The sequence below is a fragment of the Vicugna pacos genome, chromosome 14, assembly GCF_048564905.1.
Source record: "Vicugna pacos chromosome 14, VicPac4, whole genome shotgun sequence".
Taxonomy (NCBI): Eukaryota; Metazoa; Chordata; class Mammalia; order Artiodactyla; family Camelidae; genus Vicugna; species Vicugna pacos.
Genome location: NC_133000.1, coordinates 71,948,984 through 71,976,464, shown reverse-complemented (window position 1 = coordinate 71,976,464; position 27,481 = coordinate 71,948,984). Strand labels below are relative to the sequence as shown.

General features: G+C 53.5%; 1 protein-coding gene across 2 annotated transcripts; it reads left to right on the top strand.

Annotated features, from left to right (window-relative positions):
• Positions 1-887: 887 nt before the first annotated feature.
• RAB20 (RAB20, member RAS oncogene family) lies at positions 888-26,289 on the top strand. Of its 2 annotated transcripts, XM_072976561.1 has the most exons (3): positions 1,206-1,334; positions 23,105-23,259; positions 25,287-26,289. In XM_072976561.1, exons 2-3 carry the CDS (start codon positions 23,193-23,195, stop codon positions 25,817-25,819), a joined length of 600 nt encoding a protein of 199 aa, XP_072832662.1. In that variant the 5' UTR covers positions 1,206-1,334; positions 23,105-23,192; the 3' UTR covers positions 25,820-26,289. The 2 variants fall into 2 exon arrangements, with proteins under 2 accessions (XP_031530751.2, XP_072832662.1); XM_031674891.2 differs by lacking the exon at positions 23,105-23,259 and having other exon boundaries at positions 888-1,334.
• Positions 26,290-27,481: the final 1,192 nt, after the last annotated feature.

The following is a 27,481-nucleotide window of genomic DNA, read 5'->3' as shown; positions in this document are numbered from 1 at the left end:
CCGGGCAGGAAAGGTGGGCAGAGTCCCGACTTGCGGGGTCGGGAACCCGGAGCACCGCAGGAGCGGGGCAGGGTCTGGCTGCTGCGGGTGAGTCCCCTTCACGCCTCGGCCCGCCTTCCACAGGGAGCCCGAGGACACCGCGCGGCCGCAGCAAACATCGCCCCCCGGTGTTCAAACCAGAGCATCACCATTGTCTCAGATAAACACCTAATCCCACAAGCGGAGGGTTTTAGAGCCCCGTCGAGGTCTACTCCGTTGAAAAAGGAAGGAGGAAAGATTTAGTTGGTAGTCATCGCAGCTGCCGAAGTCAAGTTTCCCTCCGAAGGTTTTACTGACGTCGGGCTGGGTCCACTTCTCAGATATAAAACTGCATGAACGGCTTCTTGCCAAAATGGGCAGAACTAAACAAAAACAACACTAGCAAGCGCCCCCCGCCCCCCATCATTAACAGTCGGAGGATGGGTTCTCGCAGACGCTCACTTGAGGAAAGCTCTCCCTGCGCCGGGCCCAGCCGCCACACTCGCACCCGCAGAGGAGGAAAGCCTGGTGGGCTGGGCTGGGGGCCCATCTCCTGCGGGGGCTCTCGGCTCTGAGGTCGCCAGGCCGGGGCCGAGTTCCTGCGGTGGGTGAGGCCCGAGCGGTGGCCCCGCAGACCCGTCTCCTGGGACCCGACTCTCCGTCCTCGAGCGGCCCCGAGCCGGCGCTGCCACCTGCGGGAGTCCTCTGAAGGCTTCCCCGCGGAAAGCGCCGCCCGCGCGGGGGCAGAGCCCCGGGACCGCCCGGAGCCAAGTCCACGTGGGCGGGGACGGCCCGGGGTGCGGGAAGGTGGGGCGGGGCCGACGGGGGGCGGGGCCGGACCCGAGGCGAGGCCCGCGGCGTCGGGGGCGGGGCGGGCCCGGGGCGCCCGGGACCTGGTGCCGGCCTCCGCGGTCTGCACACCCGAGGTGGGCGTCGGGCTGGGTCCCGGCCCCTGCCCAGCGCGGAGACGCGCTTCCTCTTCCGCGTTCCCAGGCGTCGGGACCGGAGGGTCCCCGTAAGTTCGGGGGCCCCGCGAGTCCGAGTTTCCGCGAGTCCCGGGTCTGATAGTCTCGGGGCGTCAGGCTGCCCCAGCTGCGCGCGGCCGGAAGGGCGCGGGGATAAGGAGGGGGCCTCCTGCGGGAAGATGAGGAAACCCGACGGGAAGATCGTGCTGTTGGGGGACATGAACGTGGGCAAGACGTCGCTGCTGCAGAGGTACATGGAGCGGCGCTTCACGGACACCGTCAGCACGGTGGGCGGCGCCTTCTACCTGAAGCAGTGGCGCTCCTACAACATCTCCATCTGGGACACCGCAGGTGAGGGGCGAGGGGCTTCCAGCCCGAGAGAAGCGGCCCCCAGGCCAGGGGTCCCTCGGGGCCGGGGTCTCCCTGGGCCAAAGACCCCCCAGGGCAGGCGTCTCCCGCCCCACACGGGGTCCCGCCCTTGCTCCGCAGGTCCTCATCTCGGGGATCAGGCGCCCAGTCACAGCGTGCGGGCCCCCTTGGCCCCTCTCTGTTCCCACTTGACTCCTTTGCTGGTTGGGAAACTGTTCAGACACTCGGTGCCCCTTAGCGACCATCCAGGTAACGCTTGGAAAGCACGACTTGTGTACCCTTAGGCACGTTTGGCTCCAGAGCAAGGGACCCAGCCAGCTAGTGGTAACCAGCGGCATTTAAGTCCTACCCCCAACAGGATCCCAGTGGCTATCCAGAAAAACCTTGAGGATGAGCAGAGATAGGATAATTACCCCTCCTTACGAAAGAGAAAGCGGAGGCTTGGAACATTCCCTGAGGGTTCAGGCAGCAAAGCAGGTCTCCTCCCTCAGTGCCAGTGGGTGTTTGCATTTTCTGCTTATCATTGGCTTGATCTAGGCTCAGGCACCTTATGGGATTTTGAAGTGATTTTATGTAGAGGCATTTTTAAAATGGGGAATAATTATTTTTAGTGTATGTAGTATATATGTAAGTCTTCTAAAGTAGTTTATCACAGGTTCTTGATTCAAACTTTCAGTTTGTTAACTCTGCTAAATTACACTGATGATCAGAGTGTTACAATAGAATATATTTCCTTCCCCATGAAAAAGAATGAGATACTGCAGGTAAGGAGAGAAACTGTGAATAGGGTGACCTGTTTTCAATGAGCGTGACTTTTTGGAATCGTGACTTTAAGGTCTGACTTTGTTAATGCCTGCACTTTAAAAAGTGATACAAACACGTCAAGGTCCTATCCAGAACTTTTAAGTTGCCAACTTGGGCGCACCAGTCTCCTGAATAAACAAGCTTATAACTCACCCGCTATTTAAAAGTGAATTAATGAAGGCCACTGTCAGACGTCTACCCTGCCTCCCTCCCTCCTGCTTTCTCTGTTGCTGTCCTTTTTTGTTACTGTGGTGGTTTAACATCTTGACTCATTTATTTGCAATCATGCTGTGAAAACTGCACCTCCCAGGTACAAATGTACCTTCCCTGCTCTGTTCTTCACCCACAGACGGCCAAGTGAGGTTCCTCTAAAATTCTTCACTTAAGCTGAGCCTTCAGCACTAAGCATTTGGTAGGGATGGAAGGAGAGTTCTAGAAATCAGATCACGTTTACACGACCTGTCTGCCTGTCTTGTACAGGGCTGGTCCTTAGAATCACTGACTGGCTGGACCTCACTGCTGTCCTTGGTTCACAAGAGGGTAATGCAGGATTGGCCCTGGGGGACCCAAGCCAAGAGCCCCACAGGGGCTGCCCTGAGAAGCTGACCTTCACCCCATGGTGTGGTGTTTCTGGAACAGGAGCTGACCCTTGGTGTCAGAACAGGCGTCTTGGCATCTAAAGTATGAAGGAGCAGTGTGATTTCAACTGGCCGCTTTCTTCCTCAGTGCCAAGGACGCGATGCGGCTGGAATCTTGACGGCCAGAGGATTTTGTAATCTGGCTGATGAGAGGTCCTCGTTGGGCTCCCGGGGGCAGCGACTCATTTCCTGTCTGCCTAGGCAGCTGCCCTCTTCCCGGAACCCCGGGTGTGAGCTCAGTTAGGCCCCTGGGCCAGCGGGGGGTGTCAGGCTTCCTCCCCAACATCGCAGACCTCCTGTGTACACACGCTCCAGGTGACCAAGACGTGGAGTCAGCAGTGACATGGGCCACCTCTGTGCCTGGTTCCTCAGAGACTGTGGGGTTTTGGGCAACTTGGCGGGAAAAGGCAGGTATGAATCTTTGCCTTTTAGGTAGTCCTTGTTGTAAATTCAAAAGTTTAACTTTTAGGGGATTCCTCCTTTTGCCTTGCTCTCAAATTTTCTTTATATTCCACAGACATAGTCTTCGAAGTTGCATTCATGTTAACTTTTAGAAGTGAGGCAGCAGGCTGAAGCCCAGCTAAGGACGCACCGTATTTTAACCATGCTCTCAGTCACGTTGGGTGGGTGGGGTAGGAGAGTGTTTATGTAATGAAAATGGTAGTAAGGGGTCTGAGTTCCTGTTTTGCCCTCGGCATGTCCTTGCCAAGTGACAGAGTGCTTGCTGCCCGAAGCCCGCGAGTAGAGTGGTGGGTGGAGCAGAGAGGAGGCGGCTTGCGGGGCTGTTGAGGGGCTGTTGAGGAGTTAGTCGTCTTACTCAGTTGGCACAAGGCTCCTTCCGAGGGATTAGGACAGTAGGAGTGGGGACTCGGAGCCGGAGAGGATGAGTGGGACTGAGACTTCGTCCAGGGCCGGCCCTTCTCCTGCCGCTGTGTCTTCGTCACCCTGACCCTTGCCTGATTGTCAGGGAGAGGCATGTGGGGTGGTCCCTCTGAATGGTTTGGCGAGTCCCGGCAGCAAAAGGCCATCACCCAGTGACGAGACAGAAGCTGCCAGCACCTCCTCTCTGTCACTCCCTCGGCTGGTCCGAGAGCTCTGAAAAGATGCGCCCACCACTCAGCAGATGTGAGCCCTGCCCGACGGCGCACCTGCGGGCCCTGCTTCTGGTGCGTGCTCTCCAGTGAGTGACCTCAAGGGGGGCGCTGCTCCCTGGGCGTCAGAGGAGGGGAGAGGCGAACAAGGAGATAAATGGTACCATGTCTCAGCCCGTCACTGATGGGAAGGAAGCGTAGCAGGGTGGTGAGGGAGTGACCAGTGTGCCCAAACAGACCTCACGTCAGATTCCCCCCACATCAGAGTCCAGGGTAGACCTTCCATCAGAGCCTGGGGTAGACCCCCCATCAGAGACCCAGGCAGAGCCCCCATCAGCGCCTGGGCTAGACCCCACTGGGGCCCAGGAGCTCCTCTTTAGCGCTTTCCCTCATCCCCATTTCCTGAGGATGGGGCGATAGCGGACCCTGTTGCATCCCAGCGCCTCTCCTTGAAGACCACCTCTGACGCTAACCCCCTTTGCTCTGGCTTCCTGTAACAGGTTCCTCGTTTCCGTCTGGCCCCCCACGGCCAGTGCCCCAGGTCCAGCTGCTTGCCGACAGTCTGTTCATGCGGCCCGAGGTGTTCCCTAGGACAAACTAGGTTTTCTCTTCTGCACTCCCCGCTCCCTCGGAGCCTGGCAGGTTGTTAACACCCGTATTTCTACCAGCGGTCTGTACGAGGCAATCTAGGCTCTTTCCACCACCTTCTTGAGTTCTTCCAGCCTCTGCAAGTTGCCCAGTTTCAGAGCCACTTCCACATTCGTTCTGGTGGCTCCCCACTCCCAGTATCAAAATCTGTTTTCGTTTCCTACTGCTGTTGTAACAAATTACCACAAACCAAGTGGCCTAGAAAGGCACAGAGGTCCCCAGGGGGTCTCACTGGGCTGAGATCAAGACGTCAGCAGGGCTGTGTTCCTTTCTGGAGGGTCCAGGAACAACCAGTTTCCTTGTCTTCCCAGCTTCCAGAACCTGCCTGCGCCTGTGGCTTCTCCATCTTCAAGCCAGTGGAGGCTGTCCAAGCCCTTCTTGTGTCACATCCTTGGAACCGTGACCCCTCTCCCCCGTTTGAAAGGCCCCGTGGTTACCCTGGGTACCTCCGGCTGATCCAGGGTAGTCTCGTTTAAAGTCAGCTGGTGAGAAGTCTTAATTTATCTGCAACCTTAGGTCCCCCTTAACTGCATGTTCACCGGCTCCAGGGATTAGGACATGTTTGCGGGGGGCGGGGGTCGCGTTGTTCTGCCAGCCACAGCCGCTGACCACGCGTGTGGCTGTGTGGCTGACTCACCTCTCTGCACGTCTTCCTCCTCATCTGTAACATGGGGACAGTTGCGGCTGTTGTTAGAGGTCAGTGAGTTCATGTGTGCTCTGAGCGGCACCTCGGTGGAGGACGTTTTGTGTCAGTGTTTGCTAAATAAACGCCTCCCAGCCCTGGATGCTTAAGACCATGATTGCCACCAGCAAGTACGTCACAGCGGGACAAGAGAGGCCTGGGTGGGTCTCCAGTGAGTAATTCTGCAGTAAGTGGAGAGATTTCGAGCAGTTGGTTTAAGGTCCTTCCTTGAACAATGTTAGTGCAACCCAGGAGAGGATGCTGGAATTCCAGGCTGTGACATGTGTCATGGTGTCTGGTGGAGGGGAACGTAATTGCTCGTGCTGTGATTAGCTAAGAGGTCTTGGCTTCCTGTGGCCCGACTGATGGCCTCATCTGTGAGGCGAGGTGGAACTCAAGTAGGCATGCCTGATGAGAGCGGCCGTCCATCTCAGGACCGCGAGCCCCCTTCACCCTTCTGCTCTGCACGGAAGCCGCAGCCCCCAGCCCCACTTCTAGGCAGCTGCTTCCAGATCCAGGCGCGGATGCTGTGTCGGAAGTGGGGTTAGTTCAGGTTCGCAAAGGCAGCAGGGCTGTGGACCAGCTTGGAGAGCAGCTCTCTGTGCGGCTCTCTGGAGGGGCTGCAGGGTTGTGGCCCCCTGATGCTCCGGCCTGGCCTGTGAGGACTGCACGTTTAGCCTTGAGAGAGTGGCACAGATGTGGGTGAACGATCGGCCCAGGCCAAGTGTGGAGCCAGCGGGTGGAGGACTTGGATTTTAGCCAGCTCTCAGTTTATTAGCGCAGCTGCTGAGTGGGTTTTGAGGCCCTAGTATGGCGACCCTCCGCCCGACAGGCGGGGCTGGTGTGGCAGGAGAGCCTCTGGCGGGTGGCTCACCTTCCTCCAGGTCAGGTCACTGGGCCGCGCTGTCACTGCACGTAGTCTGTCGGCGCCCAGCGTGCCCGGTGTTCATGGCAGTGGCGCTGGGTGGTTGTAGCCAAGACCACAGAGCACAGAAAGACGAAAGCGTGCAGTCTGGCCCTTTGCAGAAACAGTTTGCTGACTTCTGGGTTTCGGTCATGTAAGGGGAAGTTACTTTTCTAAAGGTCTTTTCTGGAGTTATAGAAACTCCCCGAAGAGTTCAGCTGTCAGTGATTGAGGGGACCCCTGCTTCGTTAAGCTTGACAAGCAGCTCTCAGATTCTCCTGTGTGTCCAGCACCAGGCCAGACTGGGGGAGCGGGGGGCCTGGATTTAAGGAGCACGGGCTCCTGCTGAAAGAGCAGTCCTGGAAATGGATCTTAGTTTAGGTTTGGGATCTGGACGTTAAGCCTGCACAGCCTGTATTGTAGGTGGTCCGCATCTGCATTGGTTGACCCGCTTCTCTGTAGGGGGCCCACGTCTTTGTAGGTGGGTACACATCTCTGTAGGTGGTCTGTGTCTTTATGGTGATGGTTAATGTCTTTGTAGGAGGGTCACATCTTCAGCACTACTGAAGACTTTGAACGAGTACCCTCAGGGGTCAAGGTGTCATTTGCAGAATTCCTCTGTTTTCTGGACCCAAAACAGGGGCCTGAATGTGTACGTGGGTGTTGGGGTAGGTGGGAGAAAATCAACTGTTCTGGGCTCTGCAGGGCAAACAAAGCGCCATTATACTGAGAGACCTTAAAGGACAAAAGGTGCCTGTGCACAGCTGCACGTGCTGGGAGGTCAGCCCGGGGGCCCCCTGGAGGAGGTGCCAGGAATTCAGGGGGTGGGGAAAGGGACTTAGGGCTCACTGGCGCCTTGCAGCCTGAGAGATCCAGTTGAACTGATTGAGGTCAGCCGTACTCGTGAGCTAATACCTGACTCGTCCGTAGTGTCTCTGGACGATAACTCCACACTTTATTATCTCGAAGTTCACAGGGTAAATAGAAACTTTATGGTTCCTAATCGAACTCGCCCCATCACCTTGTTGAGACATCACAGAACGTCCCTCTCTGGGGAAAAGAAATTTTACACACACGCACATACATGTCCATACGCACGAGTTTAAGGGACTTTTATTCGTGGAATGACAGCTTCGTCACTGTGATGACGGACTTTCACAGCCCCGTCCTCTCCTGTTATCCAGACAGGTGCTGAGCCCCGTGTGCTGTCTGGAGTTTGTCTCACACACCCTGTCTTTGCTCTGTTCTCACCTCCGCTTGCGGCGTCTCTTTTCCTGGGAATGTCCCTTCCCCTCGTGATCCCCAGCTTGAATCTTGTCCCCTCTCTCAGTGTCACAGATTCTGTGAAGCAGTCGAAGCAGGGGCAGGGCTTCCCCTTCCTCCAGACTGTGCCACTGCGTGACCTGGTGTCCTTCGCTGCATTCTGCCTTTGCTGTTTTGTTCCCCGCGCGTCTTTCCTCTGGTTTCCAGACTCCTGGAGGGAAGATGGGGTTGTGTTTGTTGCTACGTTCTCCATAGAACCTAGCATTTCACTCTGCAGTATTTTTTTTCAAGCCAAGTTTTGCCAGATGAAATCACTGGAAGCAGAGGGAACAATCCGGAGAGGCTGGAATTAGCAGTTTTATTTTCTTAACGATGTATTGACTCTGAATGATAAGATCAGTGTGAAAATATCATTGTCACAGGCCCTATAATGCATCTAAAAATAGGCCAGTGTTTGCGTGGTGAGGAAATACTGCTCCGCAGAGTTAATTCTATGTGTCCTTGAAACGACTCTCTGAGGGCGCTTATCTCCTTTGACTTTGATACTTTGGGAGTCTATTTAGAGATGAAGAACAGCACGCTGGGGCTTCTGCTTCTGGGAAAACGGAGCAGAAACACCTTCCCCTATTCCCACTCATCACAGGTGAGTACTTGGGGTATCACATATAAAGCAAACATAACAAGACTCTGAAAGGCGAAGAGGAGAGGTCAGGCTGGCCGGGGACCTCGGGATCCAAGAGGCGACACAGTGACGAGCTCCCTGGGCTTTCTTTTTGCCTCGTTTATCCCAGACTTGCAGCTGAAGAACCCAGGAATTCAAAACTGCCAAAGGCTGCAGAGAAAAACCAAACAAAAACAAAAGCCTGCTTTCTCACCAAAGGACCAGGGAAGAGGTAGCCCAGTAAGACGTAAAGCTTTTGGACAACAACTGCTGTCCTCCAGCCAACGCGCAGAGACGAGCCACCCCCGTGCCCGCCCGCAAGGCTGAGTGGGTGCCGGGCGTCCACCCTGCTGGAGTGAGGCCCCCCAGGTCCCCCGCTAGGGTGGCGCCGGAGGAGGCCTGCTGGGGGCCAGGCTCCCATCCCCGGCAGGTGGTCAGGAGCCCTCCCCCTTCGTGTGCCCGTGGAGGCCACAGGGGGAGCGTGAATGTCTGTCTCCATCTGCCAGGGAGGAGCCCGTGCCTGCCCAGCCCCTCACTTGGCCCCGTGTTATCAGAAGGAGCCAGATAAAATGTGAAGTTTAAGGAAGACCCAGAATCTCATAATACAGTATGAAAATGTCCAGGTTCCAATAAAAATCACTTGTCATACAAGAACCAAGAAGACCTCAAACTGAATAAAAAAAAATCACCAGATGCTGGCACTGAGATGACCGAGATGCCCGAGTTATCGAACCGGGGCATCGGGGGAGCCACTGTGAGAATGCTTTGGTGAACAATTACGAACGCACTACACAAACAAACAAAAACCAGAAAGCCCCAGGAAAACAGATTGAAAGAAGACCTAATGGAAGTTTCTGAACTGAAGAGAATCACAACCAAAATGAAAGGCTCAGTGTGTGGACCCAGCATCTGAATGGAGGCGAGAGGCGGGAAGCCTGGAGAGGGGACGGAGCAATCCATCGCTTCCGATCTGAAATACAGAAAGAAAGCAGAATGAAGGACTGAGCTGCCGGGGCCCAGGGACAAAGATCTAACCGTGTCTTCAGAGTCCTGGAAGCAGAAGAGGAAGACGGGCTGACAAAGTATGAGCAGGACTAATGCCTGGAGACTCCCCAGATCCGGTAACAGACATAAACCTGCAGATTCCGGAAGCCAGGAGGACCACAGACAGGACAAACCCAAAGAAGGCTGTGCCGGGACACATCACCATTAAACTGAAAACGACCGGCAAGGATGACATCGTGCAAGCAGCCAGAGTGGGGGAGAGCAGGTCACCGTGACCGCAGGTAACTCACACCCGCGGAGGCCAGGAGGAGGCGGTGCCGCACTGCCCACGTGTCGAAGACAGAGGTGAGGAGTACCGATCGGTCGTTCTTGTTCGTCTTCGGTTCCAGGAAGTGACTCTGGGAAGACGTCCCTCAGCTTTGACCTAGAACTCTCACCTGTTCTTTAAATGACAGATAGTGTGGCGCTCTTTCATAGGCAGCTGCGTATTTAATACGCTGTCCAGGCAAACCTGGGAGGCCTCTCCACGTGAATTTTATTATTACTGCTTTCACTGAAGTATAGTCGGTCAGTTCACAGTGTTGTGTCGATTCCTGGTGCACAGCGTCATGTTTCAGCCCTACTTCCACACACACTCATTTTCTTATTCTCCTTCATTATCGGTTACTGCAGGACGTTGAATAGAGTTCCCTGTGCTGTGCAGTGGGCCCTTGCTTGCTATCTATTTTGTATATAGTAGTTAGTGTCTGGCATGCATACTTTTAATTTCCAGGGCCTCCCTGCTCAAACCCTCCCTCCCACAGCCTGCTGAGAAATCGGGCTGGTGTCCTGCGGACAGCCGGCTTGGGACGGATTTTTGGAGCGCGTCCAGGTTGCTGACGGAGACCTTTCCTTCCTGGGCCCCTGCTTGTGTGATGAGCCTGGCTGCAGGTGTGCCGGACACCATGCCGAGTGCTCTGGGGGCCTAGTCTCTTTCAGTTCCTGCAGCTGCTTGGTCTGGTTGGTGTTTTGTCACCTCCCTTTTGTGAACCAGGAAGCTGAGCCCAGGTTACACTGGAGTCATGTGTCCCTTCCACCCTTCCCCACACTGAGCGGGTGCCCTGACCCGCTGCCCTGGGAGCGCCGTGCACGGAGCCAGGTTAACCTGGAGACTGGCTCCCTGATGCCTGGTCAGCTGGCCAGACGGAACAGAGCAAATCAAACAGCACACCAGGTGCTGACAAGAAGGAATAAGACCCACCCTTCTCGTCCCCCCACCCTACCCTTGTGAGCAGGGGCCAGGGCGGGGACTGGAGGGTGGATGTTTTCAGATGACTGTGGATTGGCTTTTAGATATCCAACTTTTGATTTCAGTGGCCTTTGGTGGAAGGACTTGCAGTTTACAGTCTAAGATTTCCCATCTGCTTTTGGAAAGAGGGTGCAGGGTTGGGACCTCACTTTTCTCCTCACTTCCTGATACTCATCAGCTCCCCATTGTTGAAGGGCCACTTGTGTTTCCACAAATGCCCAAACCCAGGCGTCTGCAGCCCCTGTCTTGGAGAACCGGCCCGCAGCGTGGAGGCAGCAGTGCCGTGTCTGGGGCCGGGCTGCACCCACACGGTGGACTCAGAGCCCTCGGTTTGCCAGAGCGTTGGTTGGGAAGGAAGTGTTTTGTGGGATTTTTTTTTTATGGTAGGGTAACAAAAGACCTTTTCTTTCTTAGATGCTCCTGTGTTTATTTGTAAAACTACTGCTTCAGGAGGGAGTGACAGTCAGGAGGGTGGGGGCCGTGGGCAGGGGCAGGGAGGGGTGGGCGAGCCTCCGGGGGCCCAGGCGCTGGAAGGTTGTGCCTGTTCCAAGGCCCCTCCGGACGCAGCCGGGCCTGGTGCATCTGACGGACGACGTGTCCGAGCACGCCTCTGTCAGTCTCTGCCACGGCCTTGCTCCCTCTCCTCAAACAAAGTGAACACATGCAGCACATGAGGAGGGCGCTGTGAGGTTGCTTTCCCTTCTTTCCTGAATATTAGAGGGGCACTTGTTACACGTGGTGGCTAAATGCTTGGTGACTGACTGTTAAATTGTTAGGATTGTATCAAAAATCCTCAGCCAAGAACATTTCCAAATAGGGAATTTTCTTCAAAGACTCGTGGCCTAAGTAGAATTAAATAAATGGTGCAGGATAGCTCTCGAAGTTTTTATGAGATGTTAGTACTAGAGCATTAAATAGTACTGGAAGATTAGAATTATGGTATTATCTCTTATTCTGCCTTGAATTACTTAAAACTTTAAAAAATATTTGTTGGCTCAAAGGATGCAGTGTTTGAGACACTAATTTAAAAAGATACATGCACCCCAATGTTCATAGCAGCACATTTTACAATAGTCAAGACATGGACACAACTTCAATGTCCTTCGACAGATGACTGGGTAAAGAAGATGTGGTACGTATAGATAATGGAATATTAATCAGCCATCAAAAATGAAAATTTGCCATTTGCAACAACATGAATGGACTTAGAAGGTATGCTAAGTGAAGTAAGTCAGAGAAAGACAAATACTGGTTGATATCACTTATATGTGGCAGCTAAAAAATGCAACAAGCTAGTGAATATAACAAGAAGCAGGCTCGCAGACACAGAGAACACACGAGGTTACCAGCGAGGGGAGGGGCAGCATAGGGGGAGGGAAGTAAGAGGTACAAACTCGTGTGTAGAATAAGCTACAAGGACGCATTGTGCAGCACAGGGACTATAGCTAGCATTTTATAACAACTGTAAATGGAGTACACCTTTAAAAATTGTGAATCACTATATTGTACACCTGTAACATATAATACTGTACATCAACTATACTTAAATTAAAAAAATAAAATAACCTAGCAAAAGGAAAGAGAAGGAACACGGTGTTCTAGCTCAAGGTGCCCAGCCAGTGCGCGCACGTTGGCTGTGTATCCTGCCGCTATTTCCCTGTTTATTTTCTGAAAGTTCCTGATTTTATAACAGCCTGATAGGCATCCAGAGCTCTTGCCATAGACCAGCACTCGCCCTCATCGAAGCTCTTTGGCTGCGGGTCACGCCCGAGGGGCTGGCCTGCCGGCGGGAGTGCGCAAGTGTGAAGGATGAACCGTGTGGCGCCGTTTGCAGGGGCCGGTGCGCCGTCACACCGGCCTCCAGGGGTTCTGCTCAGTCGCCGCGTCTCCGCAGCCTCCCCAGGACCTGACTCCGCGCAGCTTCAGATCGATCGGACGACGGTGCTTGCTGAGGGCCGGCCGATCTCACCTACCCCCCCCCCCCCCCCCCCCCCCCCCCCCCGGCACCGGGACTCCAGGCGGCAACAGATGAGTCTGCGCACAGCCGGGGGTGCTGCGCTGGAGCTGGGCTGGCCGAGCCGCCCAGGGTTATGCGCTTGGTCCCAAGCCAGCCCTTCACAGTGGCGTCTGCCCCGGAGAGAGTGGGCCCGGAGGAACGCTGCGTGCACGACACGCAGTCTAGGGTGTGCACATGGGATGCGGTAACTGCCTGGTGCCGGCAGCCGCAGAAGCACTGGTGTCCCCCGGGGCAGGGGGGCAGGCTCAGAAGAGGCCCACCCCGGGCTGGCTGTGCCATGCCGACCCAGTGCCCATGCGCGAGGAGGTGAGTGCACTGCATCCCGCGTCTTCCCGTCTGAGACGTGCTGTCAGAGACAGAGCGGCTAAGGCAGGTATCGTCCCACTTGGCCCGGGGTCGGGGGTGACGAGCCTGCCCTTCCCCCGACCTTGCGCGCCATCCCTGGGAGGCTGGATGCAGGCGTCCCCACGGGCGCTTTGGTGGTGAGATGGGCACACAGCCTCGCCTGGTGCCAGTGCAGGTTTCTGAGGGGCCCGAGTCCTGGAGAAGGAAGGACCCTTTCTGTGCCCTGTGGCCTAGGGTTCACCGCCCTGTTGGAGGCTGCGAGCCGCGGCGGCGGCGTCAGTAAAAGCGGCGGTCTCTCTCAAACAGAAGGCTGGCGTGTGCCTGCGCGGCCTTGGGAAAACCGCCGTCTCACAGCACTTCTCTTCTTCCTTTTTTTAAATTGGAGTATTGTCGGTTTACAACGTGTTGATTTCTGGTGTACAGCGTAGTGAGTGATTCGGTAATACATACACGTATATATATTCCTTTTCATAGTGTTTTTCATTGTGGGCTATTATAAGATGTTGAATATAGTTCCTTGTGCTGCACAGTAGGACCTGGTTGTTTATCTACTTCATGTATGATAGTATCTGCAAATCCCAAATTCTCAATTTATCCCTCCCCACCTCCTTTCCCCCCCGGTAGCCGTTAGTTTGTTTTCTGTGTCTGTGAGTCTGTTTCTGTTTCATAGATAAGTTTATTTGTGTCCTTTTTTTTCAGATTCCACATAAAAGTGATATCATATGGTATTTTTCTTTCTCTTTCTGGCTTGCTTAGTGTGATAATCTCTAGGTCCATTCACGGTGCTGCAAATGGCATTATTTTATTTTTTATGGCTGAGTAGTATTCCGTTGCATAAATATGCCACAACTTCTTTATCCAGTCATCTGTGGATGGACATTTAGGTTGCTTCCATGTCTTGGCTATTGTAAACAGTGCTGCTGTGAACACTGGGGTGCATGTATCTTTTCTAATTAGAGTTCCTTCCAGATACGTGCTCGGATTGGGATTTCTGGATCATGTGGTAAATCTATTTTTAGTTTTTTGAGGAATCTCTATACTGTTTTCCATAGTGGCCGCACCAAACTACGTTCCCACCAACAGTGTAGGAAGGGTTCCCTTTTCTCCACAGCCTCTCCCGCATTTATTGTTTGTGGGCTGTTGAATGATGGCCATTCTGACTTGTGTAAGGTGATACCTCACTGTAGTTTTGTTAAGCCCGAGCTCTACCACTGAGCTATATACCCTCCCCCCATCGTAGTTTTGATTTGCGTTTCTCTAATAGTGATATTGATTGAAATGACAGTGTCACCTAAACAGACAGATTCAGAGATGCCATCTTTCTTTTGTGCTGCATCTGGAATCAGCCAGTTTTTATTTTTTCAGAAGAATCAATTGGGACCCTTTTTGATGAAGATATTAACTTTCTGTCTCGAGTCTCAGTTACTTTATCTTAAAATTGTAGTAATGAGCCTTATTTACAGGGGTAATCATGAGGCTTAAGCAAGATGGGAGCTGTGAACGGGCCTCTTTGGCTCCTAGACTCTCAGAAACAGGTTACCTCCTTTTCCTTGATATGTAACAGGTGCCCCAACCTTTGTAAGGGGCCGATGAGAGTTAAGCAGCAGGGCGTTCCCTGGGCCATCTCATGGCTTTTCTGTGACTCGCTAAGGCTAACTGTTAGAATTATTGATAGTGTGAGTTGGGTTGGACATTGATTTTCTGTGTACTTTGCAGTGTGCTCGGTTCCAGCTTCCAGCTGAAGAGTAAACGCTCCACTGTGTTTCCACTGAGTCCGATGATCAGACAGGGATGTGGGACTCGGAAGTAAGACAGAAACATTTTTTCTAAAGTCGAGGAATTGTATTGTTTTTCGGTTGGTGGGAGGTTAATTAGGTTTATTTATTTATTTATTTATTTTTGATGGAAGTACTGGGGATTGAACTCAGGACCTTGTGCCTGCGAAGCATGCACTCTGCCACTTGAGCTATACCCTCCCGCCTGGAACTGTAATTATGAATTGCTTACAGTTGAAGACTGCTAGCTGTAAAAGGCCTTTCCTTAACACAAAAGGGCACAGTACAGAGTTTCTCACTGTGTCCTTCCCATACCTTGCTTTGCTCTGCGTGGCACCTCAGTCACCACCTCAGCAAAAGAGTCTCAGGGCCCCTTCCCACTTCCGGTCTCATGTGCCCGGAGCGAGCAGAGTTTGGACCCGTCCACTCATCTGTTCTGCCCACACTTCTTCGAGCAGCACCCACCTCGAATCGGTGCTGCGCTGAACTCAGGGAGCAGCAGCGAACGAGGCAGGCGGCCTTCCGTCCTGGGGCTCAGTGGGGCCGAGAGGCCGGCGTCAGCCAGCCAGCGTGTGTGATGCTGCCTGTGCCGAGCGCCAGGGGGAGCAGGTGTGGGCGGCGGGATGGAGTTAGCGGGGGACTCGGCTTAGACTTGAGGGTGTGGAGGTCACTTTTCCTGGTGGAGGAGCAGCTTTGCCCCCATTCACACATCACTTCATCCTGCCCTCGCTTTTCTGTGTTCCTGTGTCCCTCTGAACACCCAGGGTTCGGGCGTCTGTGCCCAGGGACACCTGCACTGTCCTGACTTCTCTGAGCTACATGTGACGTCCATCTGGCTCCCTTGTGGATGAGCTAGCTGAGGTCTTCTTTTTCCTAATTTATTATTTTTTTGAGGGGGGAGGTAATTAGGTTTAATCATTCATTTACTTTCAGAGGAGGTGCTGGGGATTGAGCCCCGGACCTCATGCATGCTAAGCATGTGCTCTGCCACTTGAGCTACACCCTCCCCACAAGCTAGCTGAGGTCTTTAACGTGCGCTTATTTTTTATATCTGTTCGAGAGTCCGTTTTGTCCTTTCTTGAAAATTGCCTTTTAACATGAGTCAGGGTGGAAGTGCTTTAAAAATGCTTGATCAAATGTCTCATTCCCGTCCTTACAGAACTCAGAGGTGCTCTGACGCCTGGCATTAAACCGTTATCTTCTGCTGTTTCCTTCCCCAGGTACTCATGCCGCTGTCTGTCGGGGTTACAGGCTGCTTACGTCCTGGGGATCCTTGATAAGCTGTGTAGGTGCCCTGGGCCCTGCTTCAAGGTCTGAGAACTGTGCCACTAGTCGTGGGGTGGATGAGGTGCAGGTGTGTGCATGCATGCAGGTATATACCTGCGTGTGTGTGTGCACGTAGGTATGGGTATGTGCGTGTGTGTAGGCGTTCATGTACATGTATGTGTGTGCATGTAGGTGTACACGGGCATGTGTGTAATTGCACATGTGCCTGTATGTGTGTGTATGCGTGTACATGTGCATGTGTGACATGTGTGCATGTGCATACATGTAGTTGTGTGTGTGCATTTAGTTGCAATGTGCACGTGTATGCGTGTCAGTGCACATGTGTGTGCGTGCACGTCTAGCTGATGCTCTGCCCAGCACCTGAGGTGACATCTCAGCCCGGGCTGGCTCCCTGGCCACCCCCAAGGGAGCACTGGCTGCCCTGGTCAGAGGAATGGGGTTCAGCAGACCCAAGGGAACTGGTGAGGATGCAGCCCCAGGAGCCCGGGAGCAGAGAGAGTGGTTCTTCCTTTCTAACTGGCTGCTTGTCCTAAAAAGGAAAAGTCAGAGGGCATGGAGGCTGTTTTGGCCCCTGTCTGAGTTTCTGTCATGACTGGAGCTCTTCGGTGAGGCCCCTGATTCAGGGGCAGCTGGGAGCAGTGTGACCGCTTATCTGTATGTTGTGTCTGGCTGGTTGTAAACAGTCTCTGGGCTGTGAGGACACTTTGTTCCCTTTTTTCAAAGCCTGTTGACCTATTGTTTACTTAGCCGGGCACCTTTTCTATAGCAAGTGCAAAAACACATTCCGCACCTAATTAACTTCCAGTCTAATTAACTCTGGTCGGTGACTGTATGGCCGCAGGTCCCAGCAGCTCCAGAGTGAAGTTCCCGACACCTGGCAGCGTCACCCTTCAGCTTCCTGGGTGATAACCCACAGCTGCCCTGTCCAGAGCAGTGCCCGGCACAGAGGCAGGCAGGGTGACGGGCAGCCCCAGCACACGCAGGCCTGGGGTGCGGGGTTGGTTGGGTTAATACTGCACCTCGTCTTGGGTGGATGAACGCGGCCCCTGGACGGCTCCAGGTTGAGTCACCCTGCTCCTCAGGTGGGGTGTGGGGAGGCAGCCCACTCCCCAGTCAGAATCTGCATTTCAACCAGATTGCTCGGTGATTCGTGGTTGCCGTGCAGGTGAATGAATCTGGACTTACTGCAGCCATGGGGAAGTGAGCTGGGAGCGGGGCAGGGGTCAGGCCAGCAGTAGGCGCTGTTTTTACATGCAGTTCTATTATCTGCCTGTCCGTCTGTCTGTCATCTTTCTGCGTATCATCTGCCTATTATCCCCTCCTTCCTCCCTCCATCCCTCCCTCCCTTCCCTCTCTCCCTTCCTTTCCTTCCTCCCTCCCTCCCTTTCCTTCCTTCCTCCCCCTCTCCCTTCTTTCCTTCCCTTCCCTCGCCGTACAGAGTTTGTGTGTGTGGTAGAAGACATATAGATTGACCATTTTGCTTGTTGTAAGTGTGCAGCTCGGTGACACTGAGCATCCTCACATTGTTGTGCAACCACCACCACCATCAGCCCCAGAACTTTTCCATCTTTTAACTGACGTGCAGACCCCTTTCAGCACAAACCCTGTCCCCCTCCCTCTAGCCCCCGGTAACCACATTTTTGCTTTCTGTCTCTGTGAATTTGACTCTTCTAGGTAATTATGTTAAAATTTTACTTTTATGTACAGCGTAATGCTGTTGTATTTCAAAACGATAGACTACATTTGAACAAAATACTTTACTATGGTTGACGTCAAGGGGTTTCTGTGCTGTTCAGTTCATAGCATTATATCCAGGTGCCCCTTCATCCCCTGAAGGCGTTTCTGATTGAACAGTGTCTGTCTATGGATACTGTACTTTCTGGGGAATTTTATCAGAACACGCCCAGTCTGTTAAGTGCGAGGTAACTAGACATCATAAACGTCTTTAAAGTCCTTTGTTTCCTTAGGGTTTTTCAGGAAAGATTGTTCATACGTTGTTTAATATTCTTCTCTTGGGATAGAGTCACAGAGCTCCCCGCTTTTTCTTGGGGGGATGCCCGAAACTGCGAACGGTGCCAAACCCTGCAGGGACGGTAGCTTTTCTTCCACATAACTACCCTGTGATGACGTTTAATTTGTAAATTAGGCCCAGTAAGTGATGAACAACGATAACTAATAATAGACCATTATGACAATATCATGTAAAACGCAGCACACAGTTCAAACCTGATGAATGGTTTATTTCTGAAGTTTTCCATTTGATATTTTTAGACCATGGTTGACCAAGGGTCATCTCAAACCCTGGAGGGTGAAGCCACAGATAAGGGAGGTGATTGTAACAGGAAGACATTTGTCCTCCTCTGTGTATTTCTCAGAGGAGGAGAAGACAAAGACATTCTGTGTAGCAAAGCTGCTGGAAATAACTGGGCTATTTACCGAGTGGGATACTGCAGAGAAGAAGCTGTTCTAGGTAACTTCATATTCTGACAAACCCTTTATAAAGAGTTTTCTTAATATGGCATTTGCAGTTCAGTCTCGTCTTTGAAGCAAGTTAAAACTTGCTTCAAAAAATCTGAAGTGACTTTAGTTCCCTACTTTCATAAGTAGAGAATTTAGCAAATAATCGAATTTCTCTCTGATAATCTCATTTTAGAAATTAATTCTCACAGGACAACAGAGTATCTGTCGAAGGTAAAGGGGATTGGATTAAATATTCTGGTATGTGAGAATTTTTGTTTTTTAAAGTTAAATCTGTTATGTAAGTGTGTTTTCTTTGGATTTGCCTCTTTTTAAAAAAAATGCTGGAGTGTTCAGAACATCCCTTTGAGTTATTTGGTCTTGTTATCAAATTATTTTTAACAAATTCATATCTGAAAAGAGTGAGGTAATCTGAGAATTAAGTTCCAGGTGTAACTATATGCCCTTAGTAATTATTCCAGAAAGCCCGTCAGTGAGTCCCGGTAAAGGGAGAGGTGTTCGGGTGGTTTGCATGGCGTATATGATGTGTTCTTGGGTTTTTTCCAGCCCTCAAGTGACCAAACAGAAACAACACATATGCTGATTGGGGTAGACTTCATTGTACACGTATTGAAATGTGAAAATAAATAGACTTTTCTGAAATACCCTTCCTCTCCCCTACATGTGGCCCTTTCATTAGTTGGAAATCACTTTGGGTTTGGGTTCCTTTACTTACTAGAAGGGAAGGCGTCTAACTGGGTAGGTCGGGATGACCGTAGTTAAATAGTTGCGGGCGGATCGGAAGTTAAGCCCCACAGAGCTGGTTTTCATTTCATTACTGACGCAAGCCCGCGGGCTCTGTGTCATGAAGCCCGGCTGTGTTTGCAGTGCCTTTTAGCGGTCACGGATGATGAAGAACAAAATTAAAGGACCTCTAACTGCAAGCCACTAAGGTGTATGATTGGATTTTAAATATTAGTATATCTTTCAAATGGCACGTAGCCACCCCCTTTGCTGGTCTGACTCATTAACGCGTGTGGGGTTTTAGTCCTTCCTGCCGGCAGGAAGGATGCCCCGTTCATCCTGGGAGGTGGGATTTCTTTCCTTTTAAACTCCTAGTCTTTCATCTCCAGGCGGTGGCCGTTGGCTCCAAGTCTGTCTCTGCTGGGAGTATCTGCGAGGCTCCCCGCAGGTGACATGGAGCCGTCGTGGGGCTGTCACTGAGCCGGTGCAGTGGGAACGGCCTGATCTCGGGGCCCGGGAGGCAGGTGATTCCAGCCCGGGTGGGTGAGGCCGAGACTTGAGCCTGTGTGGACAGAAAGTGCGTGGCAGCCTGCGCCGGCCCGGCGCTGGCCCGTGCGCGCCGCTGCCGAGGGCGGCGGCTGCCCCCACGGGAGCTGCTGCCACGAGAAGGCTCTGCTTTCGCTCTTGGTGCTGCCCCTGCCTCTCGGGGTCTGCTCGGTTTCCGACTCCGGAGGGACAGCAGAGACTCCCTCTTATTCCCTCCAGACGCTGAAATACTGGCTTTCTCCTTCGAACCCAGGATTGTCCCCCAACCCATCTTTTTCTTTTTTAACCACAGGTTTGTTTATTTTATTATCACTATCATTAAAAAAAATTTTTTTGTGGGGGGTAAATAGGCTTATTTTATTTATTTATTTTAACAAAGGCACTGGGGATTGAACCCAGGACCTCATGCATGCTAAGCACACGCTCCCCTGCCGAGCTGTGCCCTCCCCCATTAGCACTGTCTTTTTTAACACCTGGCAAATACACAGAGATTAAGAGACTTTTTAAAATTGCCATTCCTGGGATGTATGGACATTAGATAGTAATTCATACTTTTATAGAAGGTTACATACAGTTGATGGAATGCATCCTGCATTCCAAACGCGGCCTGTGGTAGGTACAGTTCTGTGAGGTTGTGTATTTATTCATTCAACAAACTTGTGGGAGGGCCTGTTATGACCCTGCTCTGGGCCTCTTCTGGGCCAGGCTCTTGCAGAGATAGAAATGAACAAAACAAAAAAAATCCCTGCCTTTATCTTCCAAACATTAGTGGCCACTATTCACTATTACTATTACTTATAAATACACACAACATAAAATTTTCACATCAACTTGGGCATTTTTTAAAAAATTGTGTAATCATTTGACTACACTGCTTAACTTCCTTGTGAAAAAGGATGGTCTCTGACCAGAAATACTAGGCATGATGGCTCCATGGGAGCTGAGATGACTGGGTCTGCATTTCTTCCCTGTCAAGAAGCACTGTCAGCCCCTAACCCTTCTTGGAGCAGGACTGAATCTGACAGTGCAGGGTCGCACTCAGGGCTGGGGACCTGGGCCTTGGGCTCTGGCCCCTGGTCCTGGTGACCGGCATTTAGGTCCCGCCTCTGCTGTTTGCTCCTCCGTCAACGTTTCCATCTGGCCTGGTGGGTGGGGGCAGCAGCCCCCGGGGTGGGGTGGGGTGGGGGGAGTAACTGGCTGTGTGTGTAACGGGCTTGGATGTAGTCTGTGCCCTAGACGTGCTAGCCATTGGAACAGCTACTCACGTGCAGTGCTCGCGCTGTAAGAGCCAGAATAGTTCTTTTTTTTTTTTTTAACATTTTTTATTGATTTATAATCATTTTACAGTGTTGTGTCAAATTCCAGTGTTCAGCACAATTTTTCAGTCATTCATGGACATATACACACTCGTTGTCACATTTTTTTCTCTGTGATTTATCATAACATTTTGTGTATATTTCCCTGTGCTATACAGTGTAATCTTGTTTATCTATTCTACAATTTTGAAATCCCAGTCTATCCCTTCCCACCCTCTACCCCCCTGGTAACCACAAGTATGTATTCTCTGTCCATGAGTCTATTAAGAGCCAGAATAGTTCTTAAACCTGGTGATGAGCTGTCTGCTTGGCAGGTAACTCTACTTTGAGGGGATGCTGCTGGTCACCTTGAAGTTTACCTGCCCGTTTATGACAGCTGCGGCAGGGAGGGGACGGCTCCGTGGTCGAGTGCATGCTTAGCGTGCACAGGTCCTGGGTTCCATCTCCAGAACCTCCATTAAGAAAAAAAAAATAGAGCAACCATTTGTAACTGCTGCCCCTCTTCAAGACGTGGCCGATCTGCTGCTTCTCTGGCTGGATAATTGGCTCGTTTTTCTGACGGCGCGCTCAGGGGCTACCACATCCTCCTCCGGGTGTTTCTTCAGAAGGCAGGGGGCTGGACCTGGATGATTGTTTCTTCTGGTGCAGATCAGTTTAGAGGGTGAAGGTCATTCCTCTGGTAGTGCCAGGTTGAGTGAGTAACAGTGAAGCAATTCTAGACATTTCTGTCCCTGTGACTTAGCTTCGGGCTTTAGGACTGGTTTTTGGGAAGTGAGCAGATTTGCTGACTCTGGCCTCGCAGATGACACGTGACTCTTCCTCTTCCTCGAGGTTGGGTGCCTGAGTTCCCTGTCATCTGAACGTCCTTCTCAACTTCTCCTTCCCGGTGGTTCACAGAAGGTCATGAGCGGCTAGCTTTTCCCCTGCTTACAGAGGGGAGGGGAAGTGGATGGGGGAGGACAGAAGCATCTCTTGGCCGCCCGGCCCCCTCACGTGGGCATCATTTTTGTTCCATTCATGACTTTCGGTGCATGTGAATGGGGAAGCCATCGACCCGCAGCCCAGGCCATATGTTGGTGGAGGAAGACTTTCCTGGGCTGTTATAACCGGGTTCCACAAGCTGGGGGCTTCAAACATCAGAAATAGGTCATCTCAGGACCCTGAGCCTGGAGGTCTGAAATCACGGTGCCCCCAGAGGCGCGCCCCCAGCTCCTGGCTGTTGCTGGCGTCCTGCCTTCACCTCATCAGCCTCTGCGTGAGCCTCTGGGGCTCTCCTCCTGTTACTGGGACGCTGGTCACACTGGATTCGGTTCCAGCCTCATGACCTCCTCTGAACTTGATTACACCTGCAAGGACCCTATTTCCAAATAAGGTTCCATGTACAGGCTCCCTGCAGTCGTTTCCGGTTTGTAGCTGATGTGTGTAATGCAAGGAAATGCTACGTTCAGTTAGAGGAGGATGAGAACAGAGATTACACCTTTCCCCACTCAAGGTCATAGACCTCCTGGGCTCTGCTCCCACTTCTGGAGCTGGAACTAGAAATCACAGGCAGATGCACAGACGTTCATCGGGGGCAAACCTTGTGACGGCCTGGCTGGGAGTTGCTGGTGGGCTGGGCTGGGAGTTCGGTGCTCTGCCCCAGGGACGGGGAGCCCTGGGTGGGGTCAGGTGCAGGCTGTTAGGGATGAAGTGCTGGTGACACCTGGAGAGCGTGCAATTGAAGGGTTGCGTTGTGCAGGCGTGTAGAAACTGGGGAACTCTCAGTCCCCTGTCATCACTGACGTGAGGGACGTTTGCATCGGCGCCCGGGACAAGGCAGGCGATCCTGTCCTCCCGGGTGCTTCTCCGTGCCCACCTCCCCCACTGGCGCATGGAGACTCAGTGCTGGGCCATCCTCTGCGGGCTGCCGGTTCCCCGCCTGCCCAGATCTGGTGCTCGCTGCGTCCTGTGCTGTCTGGTGTTGAAGCTGAACTTTGATCTGAGAAGTTCACGGTCCCCCTGAGAGCTGCTGGCAGCAGGGGCGGATGGGCAGGGTCGGGCATTGCTGGGGCAGCTGCACCCCACGCAGCCCAGGAAGGAATGAAGGCAGACCCCAGGCCAGTGCTGCAGGAGTTTAGATCCCAGTTAGGGAGAGGTGTGTCAATATTCTGAAAGGATGGTTCGCCCTGCGAGGACCCGTGAGTGTGGGCAAGCACGCTGCGGGCGTGTCCGTCCAGGGGCCTCTTCTGGGCTCCTCCGTCGGGGCGGGAGGGGTTCGCCCACAGAGGTCCGCCTGTTACAGCTTGCTGCACGACGGGCCGGGAAGTCGGGAGACGAGGTGCTGGGACAAGGAAGAGCGAATTTACTCAGGAAGCCAGCAGACCGAGTAGATGGCAGACTGGCACCCCCAGAACCGTCCTCCGCAAGTCAGAGTTCGGGCTCCTTTTGCTCTAAAAGGTGAGCGGGCGTGGCTGGTTGGCGCAAACTTCTTGGTGTCGGAATCCTTCATTCTTGCAGCTGACCTCGCAGGTCAGGTCACAGTGTTCCTGTAAACCTCCAGCAAGACAAATGTTATTCTCAGTTCTGCGACTTTTTATCTCCGTGTGAGTGGAAAAGTGTTCTGCCCTTAAAGGCCGGAGCCTCAAGAGTGGGCCGTCCTGTCTATGCAGCCTCTCGGCGATGTTCCTCCGCAAAAGGTGCAGAGCCACAGGGCTGAGCAAGGGGACAGAGCCAGGGTCAGAGCCGGAGGGTCAGATCCGCCGTGGACTCAGGCTCGTTCTTCCCTGTCGGGCGCCCAGGTCCAGGCTGGCTTTCCCGCCCCCAAGGAGGGAGTGAAGGCTGCCAGCAGCGACATGGGGCTGATTAATCCCTGGGCCTGGGAAGGCGTCGGGAAGGGGCCCCAGTTTACTTTAGTGAACTGCCCTTTGTGGGGTCAACGAACTGTCTTCCCTTCATGAACAAGGAAGAAGGGAAGCCAAGGGGGCCACTCGGGAAAACTCAGGCACAAACGCAGTCACGCTTGGCCTCCAGAGACCCCGGTGCGAGGGGCACTGGCCTTGTCCCTCACTGTGAGCTGGGCCTGTCACATACAGGGCTTCTGCTGACTCGATGCGAAGGAATAAAGGTATTCAAGTGTGATGAAATTTCAGTTCTTTGGGGGCTTAACGCACCGAAGTTTTCCCTCCCTGTTCCCTTCGGTCTGTACTTCATAGTCAAGGTGGGAGCTGAGATGCAGAGCAGGGCATAAGTTAAACCTCTGACGTGAATACGGCTCCCACTGCCTTGCAAGTCAGACCAAATTGTTACAGAACAAACCAGGAAACCTTATGTAAGAGGAAAAAGTGTTGGTTTTTTTTTAAACAAATGGAAGTGGTGATTTGTGGCTTCACTTTCTCAACACATTAGGTGGCACTGAGCATGCGGGGGCGAGTAAGCCCACAGGCCTGGTCCTGCCGTCCTCCTGGAGGATAGGACAGGAGAGGAGGGTCTGAGGGGCCCAGGGCTTCCCCATCTGCTGTCACCTCGGTGCTCGGGGCAGGCGGGGCCCAGGCTTCGGGGACGGGGCCAGCCCTCCGTCCTGGGATGTCGCGTCTCCTCTGTAGTGTTCTGTGCCCAGCGGCGCCCAACTTGGTCTGAAAGTGGAGCTGCCCTGTTTTCCATGGTTCTCTCTAAAAGAGAGTATTTCCTTAGTGTGTGTTCTCTGTTCCAAAGGACTCACTTCAGAGCTCCTCCCAGTGCTTGGGCACCTCTGGGCCCTTGCTGCCTCCAGGAGGCGTGCGGGTGAAGACACACTTGCCTGGTGCCCCGTCAGCGCGACCACCGTGCTGGGAGGTGGCACACACCATATGGTCCTTGATGGGACTATTTCATTTAGGGTTTCTTTCTTTTTCAAAATTTTTATTTATTTCTTATTGTATTATTTATTTTATTTGGGTGGTGGGGGAGGTAATTAGGCTCATTTATTTCTGGAGGCGGTCTTGGAGTTGAACCCAGGACCTCGTGAATACCAGGCATGTGCTCTACCACTTGAGCTGTACCCCCGACTCTAGTGTTTCTGTTTTTAATTGAGGTACAGTTGATGTACAATGTTGTGTTAGTTTCTGGTGCGTAGCATAGTGCTTCAGGTATCATGCATATGTACACACACACACATGTTCCTGAAAGTATTTCATTTAAACATCCTTTTTGTAAGATGCAGAAGCAGGAACAAGCCACACCGCCACTCGTCAGGAGGACAGCAGGGAGGGGTGTCTTCTTGGTCTGGGGGTGAACTTTGGTGGGCGGACGCGCTTGCGCAGGGACTGCTTGCTATGGGGAACAGGCTGTCGCCCCCTCTTTCTGCCCAGCGGTGTTTCTATCCAGTCTAGCTCTGGCCACACCTGCATTCGAGGTCACGGCTCCATGGTCCATCCTGGGGGCCCGGCGCGGCATGGTCGGGTGCTTAGACAGGAGAGGTAACCTCATCTCTCTCCCCTCTCCCCCAGGGCGGGAGCAGTTCCATGGCCTGGGCTCCATGTACTGCCGGGGGGCGGCCGCTGTCATCCTCACCTACGACGTGAACCACGCCCAGAGCCTGCTGGAGCTGGAGGACAGGTTCCTGGGCCTGACGGACACGGCCAGGGCCGACTGCCTCTTCGCCATTGTGGGGAACAAGGTGGACCTGAGCGAGGACGGGCCCGGGGAGAGCCGGCAGGAGGGAGGGGGCGGCCTCGGGCCGGCCGGTGGTGGCTGCGCGGCTCCCAGGCTGCCCAGGCAGGTGCAGCCGGAGGACGCGGTGGCCCTTTACAAGAAGATCATCAAGTACAAGATGCTGGACGAGAAGGACGTGCCGGCCGCGGAGCAGATGTGCTTTGAGACCAGCGCGAAGACCGGGCACAACGTGGACCTGCTCTTTGAAACCTTGTTTGACATGGTGGTGCCCGTGATCCTGCGGCAGAGAGCCCAGGGGCCGCCGCAGACCGTGGACATCACCAGCTGCAGGCCGCCCGCACAGACCAAACCCGGGTGCTGTGCCTGACTCACTGGGCCCCAGCCCCCTGGGGTACACGGACGGAGTAGGGCCGGGCGAGCCGTGGTCAGAGGGGCAGATTGGGGTCTGCACTGCAGGACTGCCCACGTGAGGGGGTGACCCCAGAGGAAATGACAGCCAGGTACTGAAAGAAGCTCAGTGTCACTCGTCCCCCGCGTGCATCGCTGCTGTGGGAGGTGGGGAGCAGATGGGTCGCCCATGGAAGCCACCAGAGACCGCCGTCCCCCGGCTGCCCCGTCCTCACAACCTGACCTCCGACAGGTGTCCGCCTGTCTCGGCATCTGAGTGACTTTCAAACGTTTCTCCTCACTGTGATTTCCCTTGGTCCTGCCGTTCAGTGCTTGTATCTTGATGCATTATAATGATTCTCAAGAAATGCTAATTTATACAGAATCAGGAATCACTGCTTTTATATCAGTTGCAGCACTGGGAGCCATGTGTATGATTAAAAAGGATTTGAGAAGAACCTGGGTCTAGACTTTATTTGTGCCCCCTGGGATCCCTGCTGGGTTAGCCTGAGGGACTTCCAGCTTTAAAAGTTGCACTGAATCCTTACAAATTCCAGGTGTTGGGTCGGCCTGTCCGCCGGGCTGTCTTGATGGCACGTGTTCCAATAATGGAAGCAAAACGGGCAGCTCTGAGTCCCTGCCCCGTGTGGTCGCCGGGGCAGCTGCTCAATCTGAACCGTCCTTTCCAGGGGTGCTAGGTGGGCGGCTTTGCTCTTGGGAGGAGCCGAGACGGGGCAGCTGTGAGAACAATGGCCCAGGCTTGGGCCTCGCTGCCGGGAAAGGGGCGTCTCCGCCAGCTCAGGGGCCAGCATGGCTCCGTCCTGGGGCTGGAAGTCCACTCGAGCTGCTGGGAGGGCTCCCTCCTGGCTTGTGGGCGGTGCCTCCTCCACGTGTCTGCACGTGGTATGGGGGAGGGGAGCTCTTATGGGGACACTAATCCCATCGTGGGGGTCCCACCCTCATGGCCTCATCCAGCCCTAATCACCTCCCGACTACCCCGTCTCTAAACCCAACCCATTTGGGGGTGAGGACTTCAACAATCAGATTTTGGGGAGACACAGGCACTCAGCCCGTGACAGGAGGCAGTGAGGCAGGAGGCTGGTGAGAGAACAGTGTTTCACGAGCAGTTGTTTTTTGCGGGGAGGTGTTCAGGAGTTTCCCAGAGCCTGCGATCTCTGACTGCTCACCCTCCAGACCTCTCTGTTCCCGTGCAGCCAGTGCACGTCTCCAGGTGAGGGATGAGCCCCATCTCCGTGGTGAAGCCCCCCACGGTCCTGGGGGACCAGGAGCCTCCGTGGAGAGGCCCCGTGACGGAAGCAGGTCTTCTGGAATTGCAGTAAATCCTCAGTGAAGGATCTTGCTTTGGCTGGGAGTTCTAAGTGCTTTTTTAATGCCATTTTACAAGCCCTTGCTGCAAGAGCACCTGGACGTGTGAATTGGCTGTGAGCGATGCACACTAAGGCCTCAGAGCTGAAGACCCCGTGACTGTGACCCATGCGCGGCCCTCCATTTGCTGAGACGTTAAATGTAAAGCGAGCGAGAGCCGCAACCCTCCCGCCTGAAAGGGGCACTGCTTCGCGCTTTACCTTGCCGTTTGATGGGTGGGCGTCATACTTTTCCATCACGTGTGTCTTTGCTCGGG

What these genes read in the sequence shown, in the direction of transcription:
- RAB20 (XM_031674891.2), top strand. Translation starts at nt 1,163, where the DNA reads ATGAGGAAACCCGACGGGAAGATCGTGCTGTTGGGGGACATGAACGTG. An exon ending in CTCCATCTGGGACACCGCAG is followed by an intron (nt 1,335 to 25,286) that starts GTGAGGGGCGAG and finishes CCTCTCCCCCAG; the next exon opens with GGCGGGAGCAGTTCCATGGC.